Source organism: Homalodisca vitripennis, chromosome 3, assembly GCF_021130785.1.
Source record: "Homalodisca vitripennis isolate AUS2020 chromosome 3, UT_GWSS_2.1, whole genome shotgun sequence".
Taxonomy (NCBI): domain Eukaryota; kingdom Metazoa; phylum Arthropoda; class Insecta; order Hemiptera; family Cicadellidae; genus Homalodisca; species Homalodisca vitripennis.
The window spans coordinates 118,651,554-118,674,561 of record NC_060209.1 but is presented as its reverse complement, the minus strand read 5'-3'; the positions used below and the strand labels follow the sequence as shown (position 1 = coordinate 118,674,561).

Sequence of the window (23,008 nt, the reverse complement as noted above, 5' to 3'; positions counted from 1 at the left end):
AGTAATCCAAAACAACGGTATATCCATTTAAGATTATAATGAAGTCAGAACAGGTGTCTATTTTGTAACAGTTACTTTTATTATACATGTCAATGAACTTGAAAATAATATTGAAGGTCATCTATAATATTGTATTGCACTCACGCTGTCTGGAATCTAATCCAGGATTCATACGAAGTACGATTAAAAGACTTAATTGTAGGTGTTCAATCAATAATCAGTTAAGTGTTGATAAAAGCAAGATTCTCAAATTCAACCTGCTAAATAAAGTTTCACACAAGTATTTAACTACTATGGGGAATCTCTAATATTTTCTGATTATTTGTCGTTCTTGGGTGTGAATTCTGACAAACTTATATTATATTCAAGTACTATATTCAGGTAGTATTTTCAAGTCGATTTGGTTTTCATTAGATTTAGTAGGGTTGTCTTAATTTTTAACAAAGAAACGTTTCAAATTTTATATTTCGGGTACATTTATTTTATTCTCATCTATTGTGTGGTATTTTAGACACTACTTCTGAATCCTTCATGACAATAGTTTTGTACTTCAGAGCAGGGCGCTAATTGGAATGCGCCCTCAGACGAGGAGGAGGTGTGGGTAATATTTTAGACTACAGGGAATCTTGACTTTGGCCTCTCTATTTGTCGAATCTATTTTCACGCATTAAAATGTATGATAACTATTTTTTAGGTGTCAAATATAGAATTTTAAAATGATATATTCATAAATAAACGTAAACGTAAATAAAGTAACAGATAAACACAATTTGTATTTTTGACAAAAACTCAATTTCTGTTCTTACACTGTACATGTTAGTGTTTGAAATTATTTTAACGAATTATATATATATATATATATATATATATATATATATATATATATATATATATATATATATAGTTTTAGGATATATTTAACTCCAAAATGAAGATAACTTGTAACCATAATATACAATGTAACCTTTTTTTAGTTCGCCTAGGCTGTGTTTCAAAATAGTAAATGGAACATTTTTGCCTTAATTTTGATTGGAAAATTATTATCGTCAGTTATTTTGAACATTCCGCCTGACTAAACTAAAATACTACGTAATGTTGAAATAATATATTAATTTTTACTTGCTAAATATAGGATTTACATTTTTAGGGTTGTTACAACTTAATATTGAATCATAATCATTTTATGTAATATGGAGTCACTATATAATTTGCAGTAAAATAATTCTGTTGTCAAGTAGAGAGTATAATAAAATAATACTGAGTTTAGTATAAAAGTTTACAGTTGAATACACTGATAGAGATACAGTTCTAAGTTTTATATGCAACATTACCGAAGATATGTAATAACTTCAGTCTATATTAAGTAATCCTATTAATTTGATATTGAAGCAGCTGATGTGAGTTGCGGATCGTACGCATCATAAATAGTGAAGCAATATGAAAGTAACGCGCCGTATAGATAAGATGTTGATAACAACTGCGAATAATAATCTGTTAACTGCTATAATGGACGAAGTAAGTCATAGATACAAATTACCCTTTTAAACTAAACATTACTAATTTATTTCTGTATTTTTAATTAATTTTAGCACTAAAATAAAGCATGCATTAAAAAATTGCTTTTCTTGGCCTCTGTTGTGTTTTTAAAATAAACTTTTCGTAAATATAAATTCAGCTTTATGTTAAATTTTATATTTATTTTAATGAATTCAGAAATTATTAAATTTACATTTACTCTTATACATTTTTGTTGCCTATCTCGTTATTCTATATATTCAATAAAATCACAATTTTATATTATACCAGTAAATCATGGAATTACAATCAGCATATCATCTAGTTACTACATTTTATTACAACTCAGTTCAGAAATAATATAAGATTTTATTAAATTAGTTCGGTGTTACACGTTTATTACAGTAATTCTATACATAAACAGAAACTTATTATAATAATTGTTAGTCAAACTTAGATATTTATAATCTTAAAACATTCTGTTATCAGTACCCTAACTATAAGTATTATAATATTTTTAATTAAGTAAGATTCGCCCAGATTGTAATGCTTTAAGAATAGTTGTACGTTGAGTATAATAGTTAGTTTAACAATTCAAATTGATTGATGTATCATCCCTTTTCCAAGCCTATGAGTCGTTTGTTACCTGTAATCAAGTTTGTTGACGTGTATAAAATCAGTTAAATTATTCTTTATTTTAAACACGTGTATTCTTTACAGTGTTATTTTTATCTTATGTGCCAATCGATAAGACACAAGATATGAGAATATCAAAATAAAACGAGTTGATTGTACACAAGACAGACTCCATTCTACAATATGAATTGTTATCTCAACTCAGATAAGAAGTAGCAACACGCAATCGTTAATATCATGACGAGAGACTATATAGTACACTAAAGTTATTTAATTATGTTAGTGTATCTATGATCGATTCTTAATTTCAGTTATATAAAATATCTATTTTACACCATATGAGTTTATATTTTTTGTATTACTGAGTTCAAAAAGTAAAATAAGCCCGTTTTAGAACCTCTGTAACCAAAACCTTTTCCTTTAATTTAAGCTAAGGTTTTATGTTATTCCTGTTATTTCAGATAATAAAATGATGATTTTAAACATGTAAATTCAACTTAATAAATCATTTTAAAACGTTTATCTAAGTTTATTTTAATTATAACGCACTGCACATAATTCATTATGGAGGATTTTGTTTTATTTGTCTAACGATTTTTTTTATTTATGGTTGGTTTAAATATATACTATACTCGTATACTGTGCATTGGCTCCGCTTGAGTACGTATAAGCTTCCATTCTTTGCATAACCGAAATCTTTTGTCTTAGCACATTCAGTCATATTTCTCATCTGTACAAGGAGCACGAAATGCGTGATGAACTTAAGCGGTGCTGACCACGGATCATACAATATTTTTCATCAGAGGCAGAGATCGCTAACGCTTTGTCTGTTTCATTGAAAAGCTGTTACCAAACACGGGGTTGTGTGATTTTCTTTTGGCGCAGCCCATGGAAAGCCATCTGAAATAAAGCTGCTTTCTCAGCCTCAATTGCTTTTGCAAGCCTAGACTTAATAACCACTTGTAAGTTTCTGGAGCGTGTGCAGTACATCGAACAGTCTGTAAGCAAACGGGGTTTCGAAACCTGCCTTACTCATACTGAACAAGGCATTTGAAATTTCATTGAGAATAGAAGAAACTGTTATAAATATGAAACAACAGTTGGAGTACCTTTACACCATTGTATAGGAAACATTTTCAGCTTCTAAATTTCTAAACGTCGGAAGATACAGGAGTTCTCAATGTCCGTGACAGCTCCTGCCATCCTCTGATTATCTCAACGCGATAATTTTGAATTCCCATCCGTCGCGTCTCTCAATAGATAAAATTAGCATTGAAAACAATAAAGACGGCAAGTTCTCCAAGAAAGGGGTGAAATACATCCTATAAATTATCCAGGTTGTGCTGGTAAATCAATTTGATTTCACTGGGTTCTAACTTAGCAAACATAAATAAAAATTAGCGAAGGTCCTCCTAAGACCTTAATTCTGAGATGCACAATCTTAAACTACATAGTATTATAAATGAGTTATTGATGTGAAACTTTTATGTTGGCTACAGTGTGATGTAACAAAAACCGTCAGCAAGCAGTTCGTCAATTAATAGTTATTTTTATTGAGGTTAGGTTTGTCATCAGGAAACTCAACAATTTTTGTGGATTTTTCAAAGTACACGTGGATTTGTAATGCAATCCGTTTTTTAGCTGGTCTTAACTACAGGATTTTAAAATGGTATAGTATATCTTAATTTGCTTCAGTTTAAAGCAAATCATCATTATTTAAACTGTTAACGTGTCTCAAAACTATGTTTTGATAATAAAGAGTTCCCACATGCTGTATTGAAGAACGACAATAGGCTGGAATGTTAACTAAAAAGCAAATTTGTAGTTTCCAAATGGTGAATTTGGTAGTTTTGGTTTGATAAATCTTCCAAGGACTGGTTTGAGCTCATTCTGTCAATTTTGGGAAAGGGCAAATTTAGTCAGAGGAACTAGAAATGACACCCTCATAAGGGAAAGAATTGTGTCACCCATCAAAAGTTTTGGAATGAAAGAGCCAAAATAAGGCCTTATGATATTTGCATTAGTTTTAATTTCATTTGCATAATAAAACTAAATTTTAGGAGCTTATAATATTTTTGTAAAAGTATTTTAATCTTTCGCATGCCACTAATAAATCAATTAACTTTCCTGTAAGGCCAAGACAAGTACAAAATTTTGTTTCTTTAATAATTTTTATTATAATATAATAAATTATAAAAGGTAAAAGTATAAAACAGAGCGTTTTACTTAAAATTGGTGTATTTATTGATTAAAATAAAAAGGAATTATTACAAAAACTATTTCAAATCAATTTTAATTTCATTGTGAAATGTAATTTAAACTGACGAATAATATTAACGAGATATGAAGTAGATGTATATTCGTGACAACTGAGAAAGTAGTAATACACGCCACGGATATGTTCGGTTATAGCTCTGTAGGAGACGCAGAACTGACAAGCATGTGGTCGGAGTTAGACAAAAAGCGCTCCCGTTTATAAATACTTCCTTGACAACCGCGATAAGCACGGAGCGTGCATTGGGCATTTCAAAGGCCTTTTGTGAACTAAAAACACTCCAAGAGATATAATCTATAATATCGGATATAGTTTTATTTGGCGATTTGGTCATAGTCTGCCATTCTTATATTTCCGTCTACGGCATGGGAAGGATTACAGGACAAACCCATGGGCTGATTTTGGTTGTTTGTGCTCTTTGGAGGTGAATTCATAATCGAGGGTCATACATGTTCCAGTTCTGAATGTGAATATAAAATGCACATTCTAACAATCCTAGAAGTAGCAATGCTAAACTTTATTAGTGGCATGGTGATTTTTGTGACATTGCAAGCTATTTTTTTAAGTCATACAAAATAAATTAAAACCCTGATTATCAGAACTTTAATTGTTGGGAACCTGAGTTATTGCAAATTACTTTAGAAGTAGTGAAAACAGCTCCAATAGCCTTGAATGGAGGAGCTGTAGAAAACACAATTTGAGAAGTGGCAACCCCAATATTTTATTGACAGCACTCAGAATATTTTATTGGGGCTGTTAATGGAGACAACACTTAAACTGCCAGGCCAATTTTCGCAAAAAAGATCAATAAAAACCCTCTTTCTCAAAACCATCTGAGCCTTCACTAGCTACGCACCTAGTCATAACTCCGCTGTTAAAAAATGAATCATCATCCATCTATCCCTGCATGCTCACCACACTGCCACCAATACCTTCCAAGACTTGGAATGTCTGCTTCAGTGTCAGTTGATTGTAAATATTCTCTAAAACATTATTCAATTACATATTACTATTACCATTCTAGATCATATTTACAGTAGCCATGTTAGCTATAATGATCTAAAGCCACTTTTATCAATTTCTTAAAATAGCATGTTTACATTTCCAGAAAGAAGTTTTAGGCGGTTTCAATACATAATTGCGCAATAACTGATAATGTGTTTGAAATTTTAAGTTATATCTCAAATAGTCTCATCAATCGAGGTTAATCTGGGTTTCTGAGTGGGAGGGGGATAACAAGCTAAGGAGGGATACACATTGGTGAAGGGGATTATCGGGATACCAACATTCATACCAAATAAGTACAAGGAATTTCAGAGGTTACGGGTCACTTTTTCCTCTTTTCCACCATTTTTGCATCAGTTTCTAACTCTGGTGAAGTTTGAGTGTAATTTTATTCCTCTGTGCCCTCGATCTTTTGTCCCAATACACATCTTATTTAGCGCATCTCACAATTAAATTATTTTTTCCTCATTTGTGATTGCTCAGATATTGACGTGTAGTACATTTCAAAATAAAGACTTTGTGTTTTGTTGTCGCCATAGACACTTATCAATATTTAATGATTTTAAGAGGAAAATGCTTAAAAAGTATAATATTCTTAACAGTGTAAGCTTTAATCAGCACCACAAATGTTAGTTTGGAAATTAAATAAATTAACATAAAAATTAATAATCTAAATTTAACTTAATACTTATTTTACTGCAGTGATCTAATATAGAGGGGAAAATCGGGATTCTGAGTGGAGTAGGCTACAATAGAAGGAGAGGGAGGAAACAGGACTACCAAAAGAATGGGACTGCCAAATTAGTGGCAAATTGAAAATCTCCACTAACTTCAGTTAACACCAATGAAATCTAAAAATCATATCAAGAACACTGGTTAAGTGCTGTGCTATTGAACATTGAGTATTGTAATGGTGGTTTTAGGACATTATCGGTGGAGCCATTAACCCCAAAGAATATTTACCACAACTTATTCATTTCACAAAATATAGAATAAGAACATTTATTTTTATAAACATACAATGTTATAAAAATTTTTATTATTATCAATTAGAAATAAAATTACATGAAGTCAAATTCAATAATATTTAAAATAAAAGACAATATTTACAGGAAAAAACTGACAATTTTTGGCTAGGAGAATACTACATCTATTTCCTAAGGTAAATAAAGAAATTATTATCATTTTTTGATTAACTGACGTAATATTACACTAATTTTCATTTTGTTTTTTTAATTATGAAAGGTATGAAGTGAGAGTAACTCCATCATTGAGAGCTTACAATAATTAAAACCAGTAGGTACCCTCATTTTTGTAGTCAATAGGCTTAATAAAAAGACCACAAGGCATTCTTTATGATAATTATTCATCTCACCGGATGTTTTCAGAGTGATCCTATTGAAAACTGAATAAAAATGTTATTCTACTAATATTAGAGAGAAAGCTGTATTAAAAAACATTTATTTCAGACTGCAAATTTGGACCGCAAAGGAACATTTAAGGTTGAATATCTACAAAAGATAGAACAGGATGTTCAAGAACGATGGGAACGGGAAAAGATTTATGAAGAAGATGCTCCTGCAGAACCTAGAAAGACTGTGGATGAAAAATTTTTCACGACATTTCCATTCCCCTACATGAATGGCAGGCTTCATCTGGGGCATACATTTTCTTTGTCCAAGTGTGAGGTTTGTGAAAATAACAGTATCTGTGAAAAATAACAATATTAAGATATTGCTGGATTTCTCTGTATTGATTTTATAGTTGTGTTATGGATGCTCTCCTTATTAATTTAAACTACAAAGAACATGATTTCTTTAAATGTTTTGTTTACAGATAATCCTGTTCAAATACATTTCATAACATTTGCATATCATTAAGCGAGGAGTGAATACATAATGTGAATTTAAGAATAGCAAGATTTCAAAATATTTATTGCAAACTGATTTAAATGAGGATTGTTGTGTTTCATTATTATACTCAGTTATTATCATTCAGATGTCATATGAAAATATAAACAGTTTTTATAGCCCAAACAAACATTTTCATTCTTCAAAAAGTTTTAATATCAGATACTTAACTTTGCCAGTAGGATAGTCCTTTGAGATCATATTATAAATTTTGAATTTCAGATGAGGTGTAAACAGCTACTTTGTTCATATTTACTGTACTGTTATGATCTGTTCCATCTTCAGAGCAGTGTAACATTTTAATGTACCTTTTGAGAAATCTGGACAATTTGTAGTCTATATTTCTAGTTGCAAATAAAGTAATAAATAAACCTGAATAATTATATATATATTAATCTTCAATAAGAATTCTTCAGTTATTGTAATAAACATTTTCTATATTTCGGCTTAAGCCGTCTTCAGGAAATTACAAAAATTATATAAATAGGGCTATAAGAACAGAATAAACATAAAACATCAACACAGAAAATGAAAATGAAAAATATATATAATTATATATATATCTATAATAATCGTATGTTGTGGGATGTTGCAGTTTGCAGTTCGTTACCAACGTCTCAAAGGTAAACGGGTACTATTTCCATTTGGGTTTCACTGCACGGGAATGCCCATCAAGGCCTGTGCCGACAAGCTGACTCGTGAAATGGAAACTTATGGCTTCCCTCCAAAGTTTCCATCAGATGAGCCTCAGACACCCACAGAGACAGTAAATGAGTTGGTTATCAAAGATAAGAGCAAAGGAAAGAAGGTATGCAGCTTTTGTAATATTATATTTTTAAAATTATTTTTATGAAAATATAACGGTGTTCACTGCTCTTATATAATGTTAATTTATAATATTTGTACTGTTACGTTTAAAATGAAGAATGAAGAAATGATATCTTCAAGAAAATATTGGAATAAGTTTTAATTGAGTTCAATTATTTGCAGAGCAAAGCTGTTGCAAAGGCTGGTTCAGCCAAGTATCAGTGGCAGATTATGCAGAGTTTAGGGTTGGCTGATGATGAAATAAAATTGTTTGCTAATTCCTTACATTGGCTTGATCATTTTCCTCCTCTGGCTGTCAAAGACTTACTCAGCATTGGAATTCATGTAAGTATTTACTACTTGTTTTGAAACTTGTTAATTGTTTATTAATAGTTATTTTTGTATTTGGGTTCATGCACAACATTTTGGAAAGTACTGGCTGTGATGCACAAACAGTTGTTACACCTGATATACAGTGTCCCAAAAATTTGTGTCATGCAACAACCCAGAGATAAGAGTACCCCTAAAGATAATCAAATAACCTAAAATACATTATCCGACCTTTTTTAGTTTTTAAGTTATTGATTTTGTTGTGCTTTTTTACTAAACTCTTGACTGTTATAACGTTCTTGGCTACAGCCACGTAAATTGTTCAGATAATATCTTGAATTTTTTTCTCAAAACTACTGTATTGTGCGAATTAATGTGAACAGAGGTTGAAATTCAGTTTTCATACATTGCAGTGTACCTCTCTATGCGTTTTGAGTGGAATTTGAGGTATGATGTTAAGATAGCATTGTCTTATTTGTAGGGTAATTAATTGACAAAATGTAAATGTTAAAAAAATTATGACTGAGAAAAAATAATAAGATTTTTATTTTTAATTTGCTTGCAAAGATTGTAAAATTGTTGAAAATTTCACATTTTCTAACATTCAATGATTTTTTTAAACATAGATTGATGTATGGTGACAAATTTTATATCCGTCAGATAGATTTACCAGTCAGGTAATTTTGAAAAAAATTCAAGGTACTATCTAAACCATTTACATGGCTATAGCTAAGAACGTTGTAACAGTCAAGCATTTACTAAAAAAGCACATAAAAGCTGATAATTCGAAAACTAAAAAATTGGATAATATGTTTTAGGTTATTTGAGTACCTTTAGGAGTGCCCTATCTCTGGGCTTTTGCTTTACACTAATTTTTGGGACACCCTGTACAGGAGACTCATTGAAGAAGTAAATGTTACTATATAACATTGGCAACATTGAATTAAGAATTACATTGACTGGTAATGCTACTGAATACAATACAACTAGTTCATCTGGATTAATTGGGACTGGAGGTGATCCAGACAAATAAAAATCTGAATAATCCAGTCGTAAATAAAGAATTTAAATAATGTAGTAATGAAAGAATGCCAATCTATTATTTTTTACAGTGGTCAATTAGAGATAAGAAACAAATTCTTTATTGAGAGAATTGTTCTACATTATTTCTGATTGTCTCCTAAAAGGTACTCCTTTGGTATAATAATTGTAACCAGTATTTAAACAAATTGACTGGAGTGGCGTCTGAACATACAGCATACATGTGATGCTGTAATTTTGTTTATGCTGTATAGTTCCAGTTCTCAAACTTAGTACTTTTGTTACTTTGTGTATAAATTTTGGGAATAAATACAATCAATCAAACAATCATTATTTTACATTTTTATTGTTTTTTTAATATGAGCTACATCTCAAGGCTACCAAACTGTTTGTCACAACCTTTACAACCCCTTGAATACCAGAGCATCTTAATGAAATTAATGTCGTGTTATTACAATTTACTAGGTTGATTGGAGGCGGACTTTTATTACAACGGACGCCAACCCATTCTTCGACAGTTTTGTTCGGTGGCAGTTCTTAAGACTACGGGATAAATCGAAGGTAAACTTCTTAAAAATCTGTTTATTCTTTATAATAACACATAATTAAAAAGTGTTTAGTAACCAAACTAAAATTACTCTAACTCCTCAGACTTAACAACACCTGATAAATTATTATATGAGAATGATTGGTTCAATATGTGAAAAAGATGTAATATATTGGGTGAAATTTCATGGTGAACTTTAATGAATATATAAATTATGTAATAATGAGTGTTCAATAAGTGTTGTATATCTATCAGTATTGTCAATATATTTTTCAAAATAATAATTTAACGTTGTATGAAGTTTTATAAGTAAATTTTTAGATTTTCAAATGTAATATTAATATTTGTAATTTATGGTCCAGTAATAAAACTCTTTCAATAAAACAGGTACTTGTAGTACTGTGTTAAATAAGGGTAATATGTAAAACACTTTTTTTTATTGGCCAAGCACTTTTATCAATCCATATTTTATTAGTATCAATATTACCTTGAAGGCCACTTACATTGAAAGTTACTTAGTTATTTTAAATGTTAGAAGTAATTTTAAATATTTAGATATGCAACCAACATTTCAATCATTACAATTTTTAACCCTCTCTCGGACATTCACCTCAAATTGCCTTGATGGGGAGCCTAGTGCTAAAGTTCCTCAATTAAATTACCTCATATCACCTCCAACTCTTTATCATTATTTGAACGATTTGTAACTTTCTGCAACTACCATTTTACTGACATCCTATTGTTATGTTGTTTTCACAGGTTTATCATTAGTTTATTCTTCTTTACTAGTAAGATGGCAGATCCAAGTCTGTAATATGAATTATATTTAGTTTAACTCATACATTTTCTAACTTACCACAGTATATAGAGAATTAAAATAAGCTTTCCAACAATCTATAGTACTGTTTGAATAGAGTTATAAATAAATCACGAAAGTGTTCTCCCGTGGCAAAACAGCCAAATCAATTCAGCTTGGTAGCACAAAAGCATGCATATCGTGGTGATTGGATTGGGAAGGGGTGAATCAGTGATACAGTACTTATATAAAAGAACCAGAAAAATGTCTGATCTTAAGTCTTAAGACATCAATTTTTGAATTGTAGTTGTTGCGGGGACGGTTAGTGGGCTACCCGAGTGGCAAGATAACCCGTAACAATGTTCACCTTGAAGAGTAGGAACTCAAGAGATGACTCGGTACATCGGGTTAAAAATAAGTTTATTGAAAATAGTCACTTGGCACAACTCTGTTCACAACATGTAAAATGAAAACACCTGTATAAAATTACTACTGAGAATAAACTATTAACACCAAACTTTGTGGTACTTATGTTTCACAATTCCAACATCTAACTATTCTGCCTACTACCGCGACCGGTTCCTCGCTGTGCAGTCTGCGGAGACTAATCCCAACACAGTGACTGTTCCTCACTGTGCAGTCTGCGGAGACTGATGATTACTGCTGCGTCTCACAGGGCTTAAATAACACAACCCATTAAGAGCGATTATCGCTCTGTACATATCATTGTCCAAAGTGCTAATGATCTGTAGATTGCTGTGTGAGCAGTGACAATTTGTTAATGATAATGTTGTATATCTATTACTTATCTAATGTCTACTCTTCTCACGCTAACACTATTCCAGTTATTGGTACACATTAAATAATACATACAATCATGGCTACATGTACTTACATACTAATATGATTATAAAATAATGTTACTATACAACATAGTTGATACTTTTAGAATTAGTTTACATCTTAAAAAATACTCTTTAATAAAAATTGGCATTTGTTCAGATAAAATATGGAAAGCGCTACACTGTGTTCTCGCCCAGAGACAATCAGCCTTGCATGGATCACGACCGAGCCTCTGGAGAGGGTGTGGGACCACAAGAGTACACTCTTATCAAGATGAAACTGCTCGAGCCTTACCCGGAAAAACTCAAGTATTTAATCAATTTTTAATGTAAGTCATGTTAAAAGCTTCCCCAACATAAATAGTGTTGACAGCTTTAACACCTTCGTCCGTGTTTTTATAGGTCACTTACAGGACAGCCGGTGTTCCTGGTTGCTGCCACTCTCCGGCCAGAGACCATGTATGGCCAGACCAACTGTTGGCTACACCCGGACATCCGCTATGCCGTATTTCTCACTGTAGACAAGGAAGTGTTTGTATGTACTGAGCGTTCAGCACGCAACATGGCTTATCAGGGCTTCACGCCAGATGACGGTGTGCTTGAAGTCATGTTCTACATAACTGGCCAGGCACGTATTCTTACCTGATAAAAACTGAATAGTTAATTGTAGTACAGTAAAGTATTCATGGCCTAACGTATATTTTTCTTCAGTTTTAATTAAAATGTAATTCTTTCAATTTGAGTAGCTACTTTCATGTTAATATTTAATTGCTTTCTAATTCTAAAGTAAATATAAAGTTTCCTAGGGAATTTCTAATTTTTTACCATCAAATTCTTTAAAAAATTTTTAAAACTACCCAATCCTGTATCTAAATATCAGATTATATGTACCAAATTGAGCCTGACATATGATGAGTCAGAAAACACTGACTTGACAACAATAATTATTTGCAATAGGAAATCATGGGCTGTGGACTCCAAGCACCCAATTCCCCACATCCAATCATCTATACACTACCGATGTTATCTATCAGGGAAGATAAAGGGACAGGGGTGGTAACTAGTGTCCCCTCGGACTCTCCCGATGACTATGCTGCTCTAATGGACCTCAAGAAAAAACCACCGTTCCGTCAGAAATATGGTATTACAGATGAAATGGTTCTGCCTTACGGCCCAGTAAGTGTATCATGATTTATTTTACTTCTTTTATTCCTTTGGTGCCACAATAATAAATTACCCTTACAAAAAATATATATTTGAATTTTTTTTAATACTTATAATTAATAGTTTTTTCTTAATATTTTACAATTTGTATGTAAAATTTTGTTAACATTTCCTGTAATATTTTGTTGTCTCTGGAAAAATATGTTTATTATTATTAATTCATCTTATGTATGACATATTTATATTATTTACTAATTATAATGTATTGTGTAAGATTATGAGATGAATAATAAATATATAGAACGAGTTTCTTAATACAAGTTTATAAAACAAGTGATCTTCATTTCTTAATTATGTGCAACAGGAAGATACTCCAAAGCTACTCATGTTCTATGGTGAAATCTGCTATATAAATGTGATTAAGTACTATTTTTTGTAGAATATTTTAATATCTTATGTATATTTATGGTTTTAGATTCCTATCATTGATGTCCCAGATTTTGGAACTCTCAGTGCGGTAACAGTGTATGATAAATTGAAGATCCAGAGCCAAAACGACAAAGAAAAATTACAGGAAGCAAAAGAGCTTGTCTATCTAAAGAGCTTCTATGATGGGGTAATATTCTTGTTTTTCCTTGTAGTTTATACTTATCAACTTCTTATAACAAATATCATTGTGATATTGGTTATAGAAATACTATTATATTATAAGACATAATTCTGAGAAATGTAGTCATTGTTTGCTTTGTTCAATATTCATTCAGTCCATTTTGGCACCTAGGTTTAGCTACGTGAATAAGAGCACAAAATATTAAAATCCAGCATTAGTTTACCAAAGCCAACAGCTTACAAAAACAATATTAAAATGTAACCCTTTGTGGGCGGCGGGAAACCTCACTGCTTGACACCTTAGCAGCCGAATTATTTCGTTTTTGAGTGACATTTTAGTATAAGTAATGTTTCTAATATTAACTAGTTTAATTAAAGTAATAAATAAATCATTACGGCTTTTTTCTTTTGATTTTGTTGAATGTAAAAGTGGTTTCTTCGTGTCAGAAAAGTAGTTGTACTAAGCTTATTACATTACATTAAGGCATACCACAGTGTCGGTAAGTTCTTTTAAGCTTTGTCTACAGTATCTCTGATATTAAATCCTGCAAGTAACCTTATAGCGTTTATTTTACTCATATTATGTTTTGTACCTATGGATTCTCCGCACTCCAAGTTCATAGCTGAGGTATAATTTGAAAAGAGACACAATACAGTTTTTTCTTTATTCTGCCTGTGTTTTTACATTTTCCTGATTATCAGAGAATGACTCTTAAGTTTGTTAGAAGTCAAGTGTTTGTTGTGGGTGAAGTGTCTATGGCTATTGCAAAGAAATTAGTTCCTTCTTGTAGTAAAGTTATTAGGAGCCATCCCATACTCTCTCTTGTACTATCAAAACATAAATACTGCTATATTTTCTACTCCTCTTCTTATAGCACTGAATTGTTGTGTTGATTCAAACAAATGAATTCACCTCAAGTATTTTTAACAAAAGTTATAAGCATGGTCTAACCTGTATACACATATGTTACTTTGATTTTTTTTTATATTAAAAAATATTTTAAACAGGATGAAGAGAAAAGGCCTAAAATAGAGAGCTTTGCCAATTATCATTAATTTGGACTCCTGTTAATGATCTTGTTTCTGCTGTTTATATTACACTTCTTTAGTGATTTTGAATTCCATCACTGACTTCCTCCTAACTGATACAGATCTTCTTCTTTAAAAATCGTGTTAAAGTTGTGAGAATAGGTTATGTGCTAAAAATGGCTGATTGATTCTGTATAACATTATTTTCTCAGTAACTGTGGAACATGTTGGTATGAAAGACATTGGGTGATAATTTTTAGTGTCACAGTGAGAACCTAGTGTGGCAATCTACAGATATCCATAATATGTAGTGGTGACAAAACTCTTAATAGGTTTGTCATTTCATTCAATCCTGTTATGTTTTTCCTTTAAATTCTTTTTGGATTGTGGTATGGCACATTTATTTTAGTGACTCATAAAAACACAAACCTCAGGTATTTATCCGATTATCGGTTTTTTTTAACTGTGTTGTCATCAGTAGTGTTTCTTCTCGCTAGAATAAAAATAGTTTTTTGCAAAGATAGATAAAAGTAATTTATTTTATAATTTCAATAAAGGAATGTTGTTTTGATACATCTCGTACTGTAGCCCCATAATAACATTGTTAAGACTTACACTTTTATGACCTTATTTGTAGTCGTAAAAGTATAAGAGCTGTCTCATTTTAAGGATATAATTAATAAGCATTCAAACGCTTTATAGTTTTTTTCAGTATTTTTAAAGGTATTAAGAAAATATCCCAATCTATTCTGAGCTTAATCGTTTGAATATTCATAAAGTATACACTTTATGAAGTTTTACTTTACTTGTTCATGTCATTTCACTATATCTGACTCTTAACTACTACATTTCCTACAATGCTTCTTTACTGATGTCACAACACTATTGTTATCATCATCACTTAAATAGTTAGCAGAGTGTTATGATAGTGTCTTCAATAAATAATATGAATTATTATTTAAATTTAGTTTTACCATTTTCATACATTTTTAATAAAGTGCAGTTCATTGTGTAGAATTACACCTTGTGGAGAACTAGTATTTTGAAGTTGTCATTGTACAGAGTTGAGTTTTGTCACTATTACTAAACAGCTTAGTGCCGTTCTTGATAGTAGCAGCTAATACTCAAAAATACTCTTCTGATGTGAGATGATCATGAGAATATTTTTTTTTTGTGAGACTGAAAAGCAGTGTCATATCCTGAACTTAGCTCGAGGCTGCAAACTATGTCTTAAATCTTACACCCTTTTGCATTGAATCACTCTATCACTTAGGTAGTTAGTCAGGGGAGTAGTTGTTTATATGTGTCATAAAATATTACTTGTATTTCTCCACATGACATTTGACCATTAATATCAGTAATTAATATTTCAGTGGACATCTTTCTATTCATTGTAGTGTTAATTACTACAATAGTTTTGGAACACCATCAAGTAACAATTTAAATTTTGAATCAGATAATTGATTGCTATTCATATTAAATTAATAGTTCAGCACAGCTTTAGATATCAATACAGCCGTATCAGAATGGTAATTTGTTTTCATATTCAGCTGTATTGCACATTGTTGTCTCTATTGTAACCTGCAAGAAATTGTCTGATGTCATTTGAGGTAGTGTAGCCATTTTGCTGCTGACCACTCTATAGTTGTGGTAACAGCTAATGATGTTCGTTTATGCAACAGGTGTTGACACAGATCAGTAATTTTCCATATATGTAAAACTAGCAACAATGTTGGGTGTGGGGTGAAGTGGGGAATTCAGACTCAACAGCCACTGTCAGACTAAGTTGATAGAGTTTTCTTAAATTTTTTAATGATTTACACCTTTCAACCAATCCTGTACAAGGAATAAACTGTATACTGGACTGTATACTGTATTCAAAATGTTACTATAAAACACTTTACAAGTATAACGTTTAAAAATTGACAAAGCTGTCAGTGCATTGCAGACTTTACATGTCATCTGATCTACAAGTATAAAGTGTATAGATTGTGTGTCTTTTATTGGTTTATTCTTTGAAATAACCACAATAACAAGTCAATTTACTCATACATCTTGTGTAACCTAATATTTTTGCCCTCCAATCTACAAAAGAAGCGTAGGTTATATAGTTAATTCCTATCATCTCTTAAGATCATCTGTAAAATTTTTTCCTACTATTAATTTATATTTATAATTGGTTTCCTGTAAACACTAACATTGAATATCTTTGTTCTCAGGTGTTACGAGCAGGGAAATATAGTGGAAAGAAAGTACAAGATGCCAAAAAAACTATTCAAAAAGAGCTTATAGACAGCAATGAAGCTTTGATCTACTATGAACCGGAGAAACAGATTATTTCCAGGTATTTTAGCCATTATCATTTTGAACAAGTTTGGTTGGTAGTAAAATGATATTTGCAAAGGAAAGATAAACTATCTTAACTAGTTTATGTATTCATTACATGTATAATATATAAGGAACATTCTCTAACAGAATCTTTTGTTTGAAAAGTATACGTAACATTTTTAACAGATTAGCATTACTCAATTCAAATTTTGAAGAGTTCATGACAAATCAGTAGGCGGACACAGTCAAATCAACTCTATTAATATAGTCTTGTCATTTACTGTGACGCCGAATCACATGTAAAGGTTAAAATAATTAATAGAGGAAAGATAAACTTTATATTGAAATAAATTCCAATTATTAAATTATAACAATTACGAAATTCAAGTTTTATAAACATTATTAACAAAATATTAAAATTCAAGTGTATTAGTGTGGGTCCAAGACTAAAAGTAGAATGATCCATTTCCGTTGCTCCTGTTCCTTCTCCAATCTCGTTCTTTTTCTTTCCCTTGCATTGATGGCTGTTATGATATTGTAATTATACAGCAATGGTTTATTTTGTTTTAAAATTAACTTCTCAGTGATTTAAAAGTGAAATAGGATACAGTTATTGAAATGGATAATAAAACATTGTCTTGTGAACCTAGTTGTGCAAAGTAATTAAATCAAAACTGGTGAATTCAATAACCACATGTTGATGTTGAGTCTTACAAATAAATTGATATCAAAGTGAAATGACTCGATATGATGACAGGTTTAAATCTTATTTGATAGACAGTGTCCAGTGTGTTGAAGTTCACAAAAATGGCAACATTTACCATTCAGAATTCTTCACCATTCAGTGGAGACGGGTGTTCCTCGGAGCTCAGTGCTGGGACCACTTTTGTTTCTACTTTATATAAATGATCTTCCTAATTTGATTTATAACACAATGAATAATGAAGAAATCTCCTTAACCCTCTTTGCAGATGACACCAGTTTGATTTTCAATCATAGCAATACCTTGCCCAGAACATTGACTTTGTCCTGTCTTCTGGAGTGGTTCAACACGAATAAATTGTTTCTTAATATCTCAAAAACTAATCTCATAGAATTTCACTCCCAAAAAACTCTAAATCTTATGAAAGGGCTTCTGTAGTACAAATTTCTTAGGATTGTTGTAGAGGAGTTCTTTTGATCAAGTGGGCAGCCTCACTCTCGCCAGCCTGCTTGTTTATCACGTCTTTCAAAATAAACATATGTTTTCAGTTCTTGAACACAATTAAAATACAAGACACAAGAAGAAAATCTGGTAGTGGATAGATATCGACTGTTGTTAACATAGCAATCAGTTTTCTTTTTTGGACCTAAATTGTTTAATTCGCTACCAACAAACCTCTCAACCTGATACCTCTCAACCGGGACATGTTTGGTGCTCCTGGCTTGTGGAAGCGTATCTTTAATATGGCCGTGCTCACTTATGCATTGACAGAATTCTTTGAAAAATGTACCACTGTTGGAATTGATATAAAAATGACTAAATGGTTGGTGTCCTATGCATTTTTATAACTATACCGAATTTATTTGTTATTTGACTTTAAAAATTTGAAACAAATGCCATTTTGAAACAGGTAAAAGGATTTTGTTAATATTTTATTTAAAAAAAGGTCTACTATAGGTTAATACAATTTTTAAGTTTTATAACTTTATCTTAACTGGTTCAAAAGATTTAATTTTTTTATAAATAAAACTTACAAATAGATAGATGAAAAACTAAAGGTTGCAGGACATACTTTCATATAAACTTTTTTGATCATTTTTATGTGTAGAACAAAATAATAAAGTGTGGGAACACTTTAACTGAATACCCTATATTTCCACTGCTAGAAATATATTTATTGCTTATTGACCAATTGTATTTGAGACTTACACAAAAAGGTGTCAGAGTTCTAATGTGTCAACAAAGAAGTTTCATATTCCCAAAGTGTATGTCAGTGGTGAATGATTTGAATCTCATTGATATTTGATACTTTCATACGTTATTCATCAGGAGCAGATAGAGTTGGGATTGTTTAAATTTAATGAAAGTGACACTGACAACGTGACTCTGAAATCAATCCCACATACAACATAACCTATTATATTAAAAACTTTTTTCCTGAGGGAAAAGGACAGTTTGTCCCCGCGCTTAGTCCTAAAAGGACCTTTGTGCCTCTCTTACTGTAATTTTATGTTCTCCGAGGCTTTTGCAAAAACTGATCAGATTTAAGAGCTCCTTTTCTCTGATGTTCTTGGGGCTGAGGAGATATGCTCCCTCCATCTTTTCCGTGTTTCTAAGATGGCAGGACAATCTAACCAAATATGCTCTGCTGATTCCTCCTCTTCTCCACAGAGTCTACATTCGTCAGTCTAGCTAAGGCACACCCTCATAAGATGTTTCCTTATGGGGCCATATCCTGTCAACATCCCTAATAGAAAGAAAGAAAAGAAATTTATTTCTCAAACAACACCTTACATACATACATACATTTAAGAAATATATCATGAAAAATATTTAATCCTCAAAGGCTTAGCCTGATTGGAGGCTTTATTGCAATTTAAAATATCACTGTTCAAATGGCAACTAAATTGTATAAACAAAAATAAAGTAATTATACTTAACTCTATAATACACAATCAAAGATACAATAAATACTACTCTTCCAAACTACTACAATTAATTTATAATATGAACACTTACAACATCATTAGACAAAACTACTTAAATACTTATTGAGAGAATTTATGATTTAATAACTATAATAATTATAATACAAGGCAATATACAGTAAGTAAAGCAAAGTACAGTGGAGTAAAGTAGGAGGGAAAACTAAAACAATTAATTACAAATATAAAACAATAAATCTTCAATATTCTGAATTGTAAACAACCATAGTCTTAATTTTTTAAGAAAACATTTATATTACTTAAATCTTTTATGTTGTTTGGCAATTTGTTAAATAATGTAGGTGCTAAAAAATTTAATGATTTTGTAAAATACGTGTTTGTTGGCTTCGGTACGAACACATTTTTATTACTACGCAGTCCGTTAATATACTCATAATTTTCCCTACAGTTTCTACTTCTTAAGAAAAAAAATTTGAGTACCTTATATACATAAATATATCTTAAAGGAAGAACTTTTAAGGAACAAAAAATTGGGAAAGTATGTTCAAATCGATTACTTTTAGTTATTATTCTCATAAACTTTTTCTGTGCTGAAATTAAGCACAGGTTTTAAAGCACAGGTGAAAGGTTTTTTTATAGGTTTTAAGTTTGAGACATATGTGCCTCCCCAACATACTATTCCGTATTCTAACCTACTATGAACTAATGAAAGATATAATGTTCTTAATAAACTATCACTACACATACTTCGAATATAATAGAAGAGTCTTGTTGTATTATTTATTTTTTGTTTGAGGTGTGTTATGTGATCTTTCCAATTAAGCTTTTCATCTAATATAATTCCTAAATATTTCACGCTCCGTGCTTCCTTTAGTTCACAGTAACCATCGTTGCAAAAACCACCACTCATTATACAAGTAATGCATTTCAAAACAATTTTATTTTCCTGTTTATAAAGCTTTTTAATAGAGAAATTGATAAATTGAGGTTTTTCAGGGCTCAATGCCATATTGTTTTTACAAAACCACCATTGAATCGAAAGCAAATGCCTGTTCATCTTAACAGCTCTTCAGAATAAGAAAAAGCAGTATCATCAGCGAAAGAAGTGATACTAGCATTTAATTTAGCATTGCACAAGTCATTAATGTATATTAAAAATAACGTAGCCCCTAAAACCGACCCCTACGGCACACCGTGTTTGATTTCCCCCATTTCACTTACTACTCTGTTAACTTTAACACATTGCATCCTCCTCTGTAAATAACTTCTAAACCAGTTGTATACTATTCCTCTAACCCCACAATTATGTAATTTTTGTAGCAAAACTCTATGATTCACAGTGTCGAAAGCTTTTGTTATGTCTAAAAATAGGCCACTAACTTTTCTCCCATTGTTTACACCTTTAGATAACCTGTCCATAAATTCTATTAGTGCTGCTTCTGTATTTATACCACTTCTAAACCCAAATTGGTTCTGACTAAGTATGTTATTTTTTTCCAACAAATCAACTAATTTCTGTTTCATAATCCTTTCAATAATTTTAGCAAAGGAAGATAGTAAAGATATCGGTCTATAATTATTGCAAGCATCCCTTGAACCCTTATTATCAGTCTTATATCCTCCTTATTCTGATCCAAGAGAGCTGTCCACCCTTTAACGTAAGAAGAGATAAACATTTTGGATAGTCTTCATCCTGAGGCTGTACTCCAATTAATGTTTCTTATCCTCTTTTCCCATATATTCAGATTACTAACACGGGCTTTACAAAATAACCAGTGAGGGGCAACACAGACTATACACAAAAGGCTTCATAAATGTGAACACTAAAATTGATCTAACTCAAATGACGTCACCAACGTGGAGCAGTTAGTACATATACGATCCCGAGCAAATGCTGCAACCTTCATAGGCCTAGGCCAGGGTTATATACATCCATTCTAAATTGACCTAAATTTGATCTCACAACAAAGAGTATCCAGTAACGTGCGACACACTATTTAAATTTGACCAACATATGTGGCACTACTCCAAACTACTTCAATTTGTATTGAGTGGACATTTTTAGGACATCTTCAGGTTGATTTATACTTAGAGTAATATTATTTTAAATTAAATTTTTTCAATTATATTCTCTTTTTCTAATTATTACTAACAAACAGATGTTTCAAGTCATTTCAGAATAGTAATTGGTGTACACAATTGTAAAAAAGTGATAGTTATAATTTATTTAGAATAATTAAATATGAATGTTTTGGGAAAATAATAGAAATATTGATGTGTTGAGGTCGGGAGATGAGTGTGTGGTGGCTCTATGTAACCAGTGGTATCTGGACTATGGAGAGTCTACATGGAAGGCTAAGGCTGAACAGTGTCTGGAGAACATGAACACTTATCATGAAGAGGTGCGTAAGAACTTCCGAGCCTGTCTCAACTGGCTCCATGAGTACGCTTGTTCCCGAACTTATGGACTGGGTGAGTCTATATAGTCACTAATATTTTGTTTGTTAGATAAGAGGATTATGACTAGCCATCCTTCATTCCAATGTTGAGTAAGAAATTAAATCATACATTTCACCAATCATAACAAAATATTTTGTCCTATCCTAAATGCACTCTTTAAAAATTGTATCCAATGGCGTAGTGTAGCAGGTACAATGGTTATCGCAAGATAACGGTATCAAGCAACATCGAGCGTGGTTGCTGCTTGGATGGATGACCACTGAGCAATCTTATCCCTGCAAGCAGCCTGCCTGCCTGGCTTTTGGGTCCCCAGGTTAAGAGTTACAGAGGGCTTCTTAGCCCTAACTTCGTCTGATTAAATAAGACCTGTACTTTTTTTTTCTTTTTGTTATCCTTCCAAACAAAATTATTTCATTCTATACATTTTATAGTTGCCCATATAAATGTGTAAATTATCTGTGTCTTTTCAATCATACTAGTATTGTAAAAACATCACAGAAAATGTTTAAAAACAATTTTTTAAAGCACTATATTTCTTAAATAAATTTAAAAATTTAATTCAAATCACAAAAAATATTACTTTCTAATAATTTGTTTCAAAAGTGTGATATAAAACTATGTTTAATCAATTTTCATAATTTTTGAAATTGTTAAATAAATATTGTAATTTTTTAATATTTGGTAGGCTGCATCCCAGTAAAGGTAGGTGCATTTTAATATATATTGTTTATTAAAATATCATGTAATTTTTAAAAGTCTTAAAACTCATGGTTGGCATTAACGTGATAGCCTGTTACAAATACTCTAAAGGATAATTATATGGCATTTTCTGTTTGGTCCCATATAGGAAGCAAAATATTTGTCATATCAACTAATAACCTGACTGGTGTATTGTGACAGGTAGCAGAGTTGTCAGAGATTTAAAAAAAATGTTTAACTATTTATTTAGCAAACAACTGTGTTTTTTGGCATGTTTAATAAATTGTCTGTTTACAGAAACCTAGGGCAGAAGTACGAGGGCCATCCGGAAAGTAGTACCCGTTTGTGAAATAAAGACACAGAAGT

At 31.3% G+C, this 23,008-nt stretch overlaps 2 protein-coding genes across 3 annotated transcripts in view; one reads left to right on the top strand and one right to left on the bottom strand.

Annotated features, from left to right (window-relative positions):
• LOC124357407 (WD repeat-containing protein 81) overlaps positions 1 to 2,328 on the bottom strand; it is a 98,727-nt gene extending 96,399 nt beyond the window's left edge. The window contains exon 1 of the mRNA XM_046809178.1: positions 2,162 to 2,328. The gene's annotated coding sequence lies outside the window, so the exon portion shown is untranslated. The remainder of the gene's footprint in view (positions 1 to 2,161) is intronic.
• Positions 1,409 to 23,008, top strand: part of LOC124357408 (leucine--tRNA ligase, cytoplasmic) — a 50,415-nt gene continuing 28,815 nt past the window's right edge. Inside the window, exons 1-11 of one of the 2 annotated variants that reach the window (XM_046809181.1) lie at positions 1,409 to 1,515; positions 6,901 to 7,119; positions 7,937 to 8,149; positions 8,332 to 8,493; positions 9,985 to 10,080; positions 11,865 to 12,013; positions 12,107 to 12,332; positions 12,662 to 12,880; positions 13,344 to 13,484; positions 16,726 to 16,850; positions 21,768 to 21,955. In XM_046809181.1, coding sequence (XP_046665137.1) covers positions 1,438 to 1,515; positions 6,901 to 7,119; positions 7,937 to 8,149; positions 8,332 to 8,493; positions 9,985 to 10,080; positions 11,865 to 12,013; positions 12,107 to 12,332; positions 12,662 to 12,880; positions 13,344 to 13,484; positions 16,726 to 16,850; positions 21,768 to 21,955 — 1,816 coding nt within the window. In that variant the 5' untranslated portion in view covers positions 1,409 to 1,437. Of the gene's footprint in view, positions 1,516 to 3,676; positions 3,821 to 6,900; positions 7,120 to 7,936; positions 8,150 to 8,331; positions 8,494 to 9,984; positions 10,081 to 11,864; positions 12,014 to 12,106; positions 12,333 to 12,661; positions 12,881 to 13,343; positions 13,485 to 16,725; positions 16,851 to 21,767; positions 21,956 to 23,008 lie in introns of those variants that run through there. The other variant, XM_046809182.1, reaches the window with a different exon arrangement.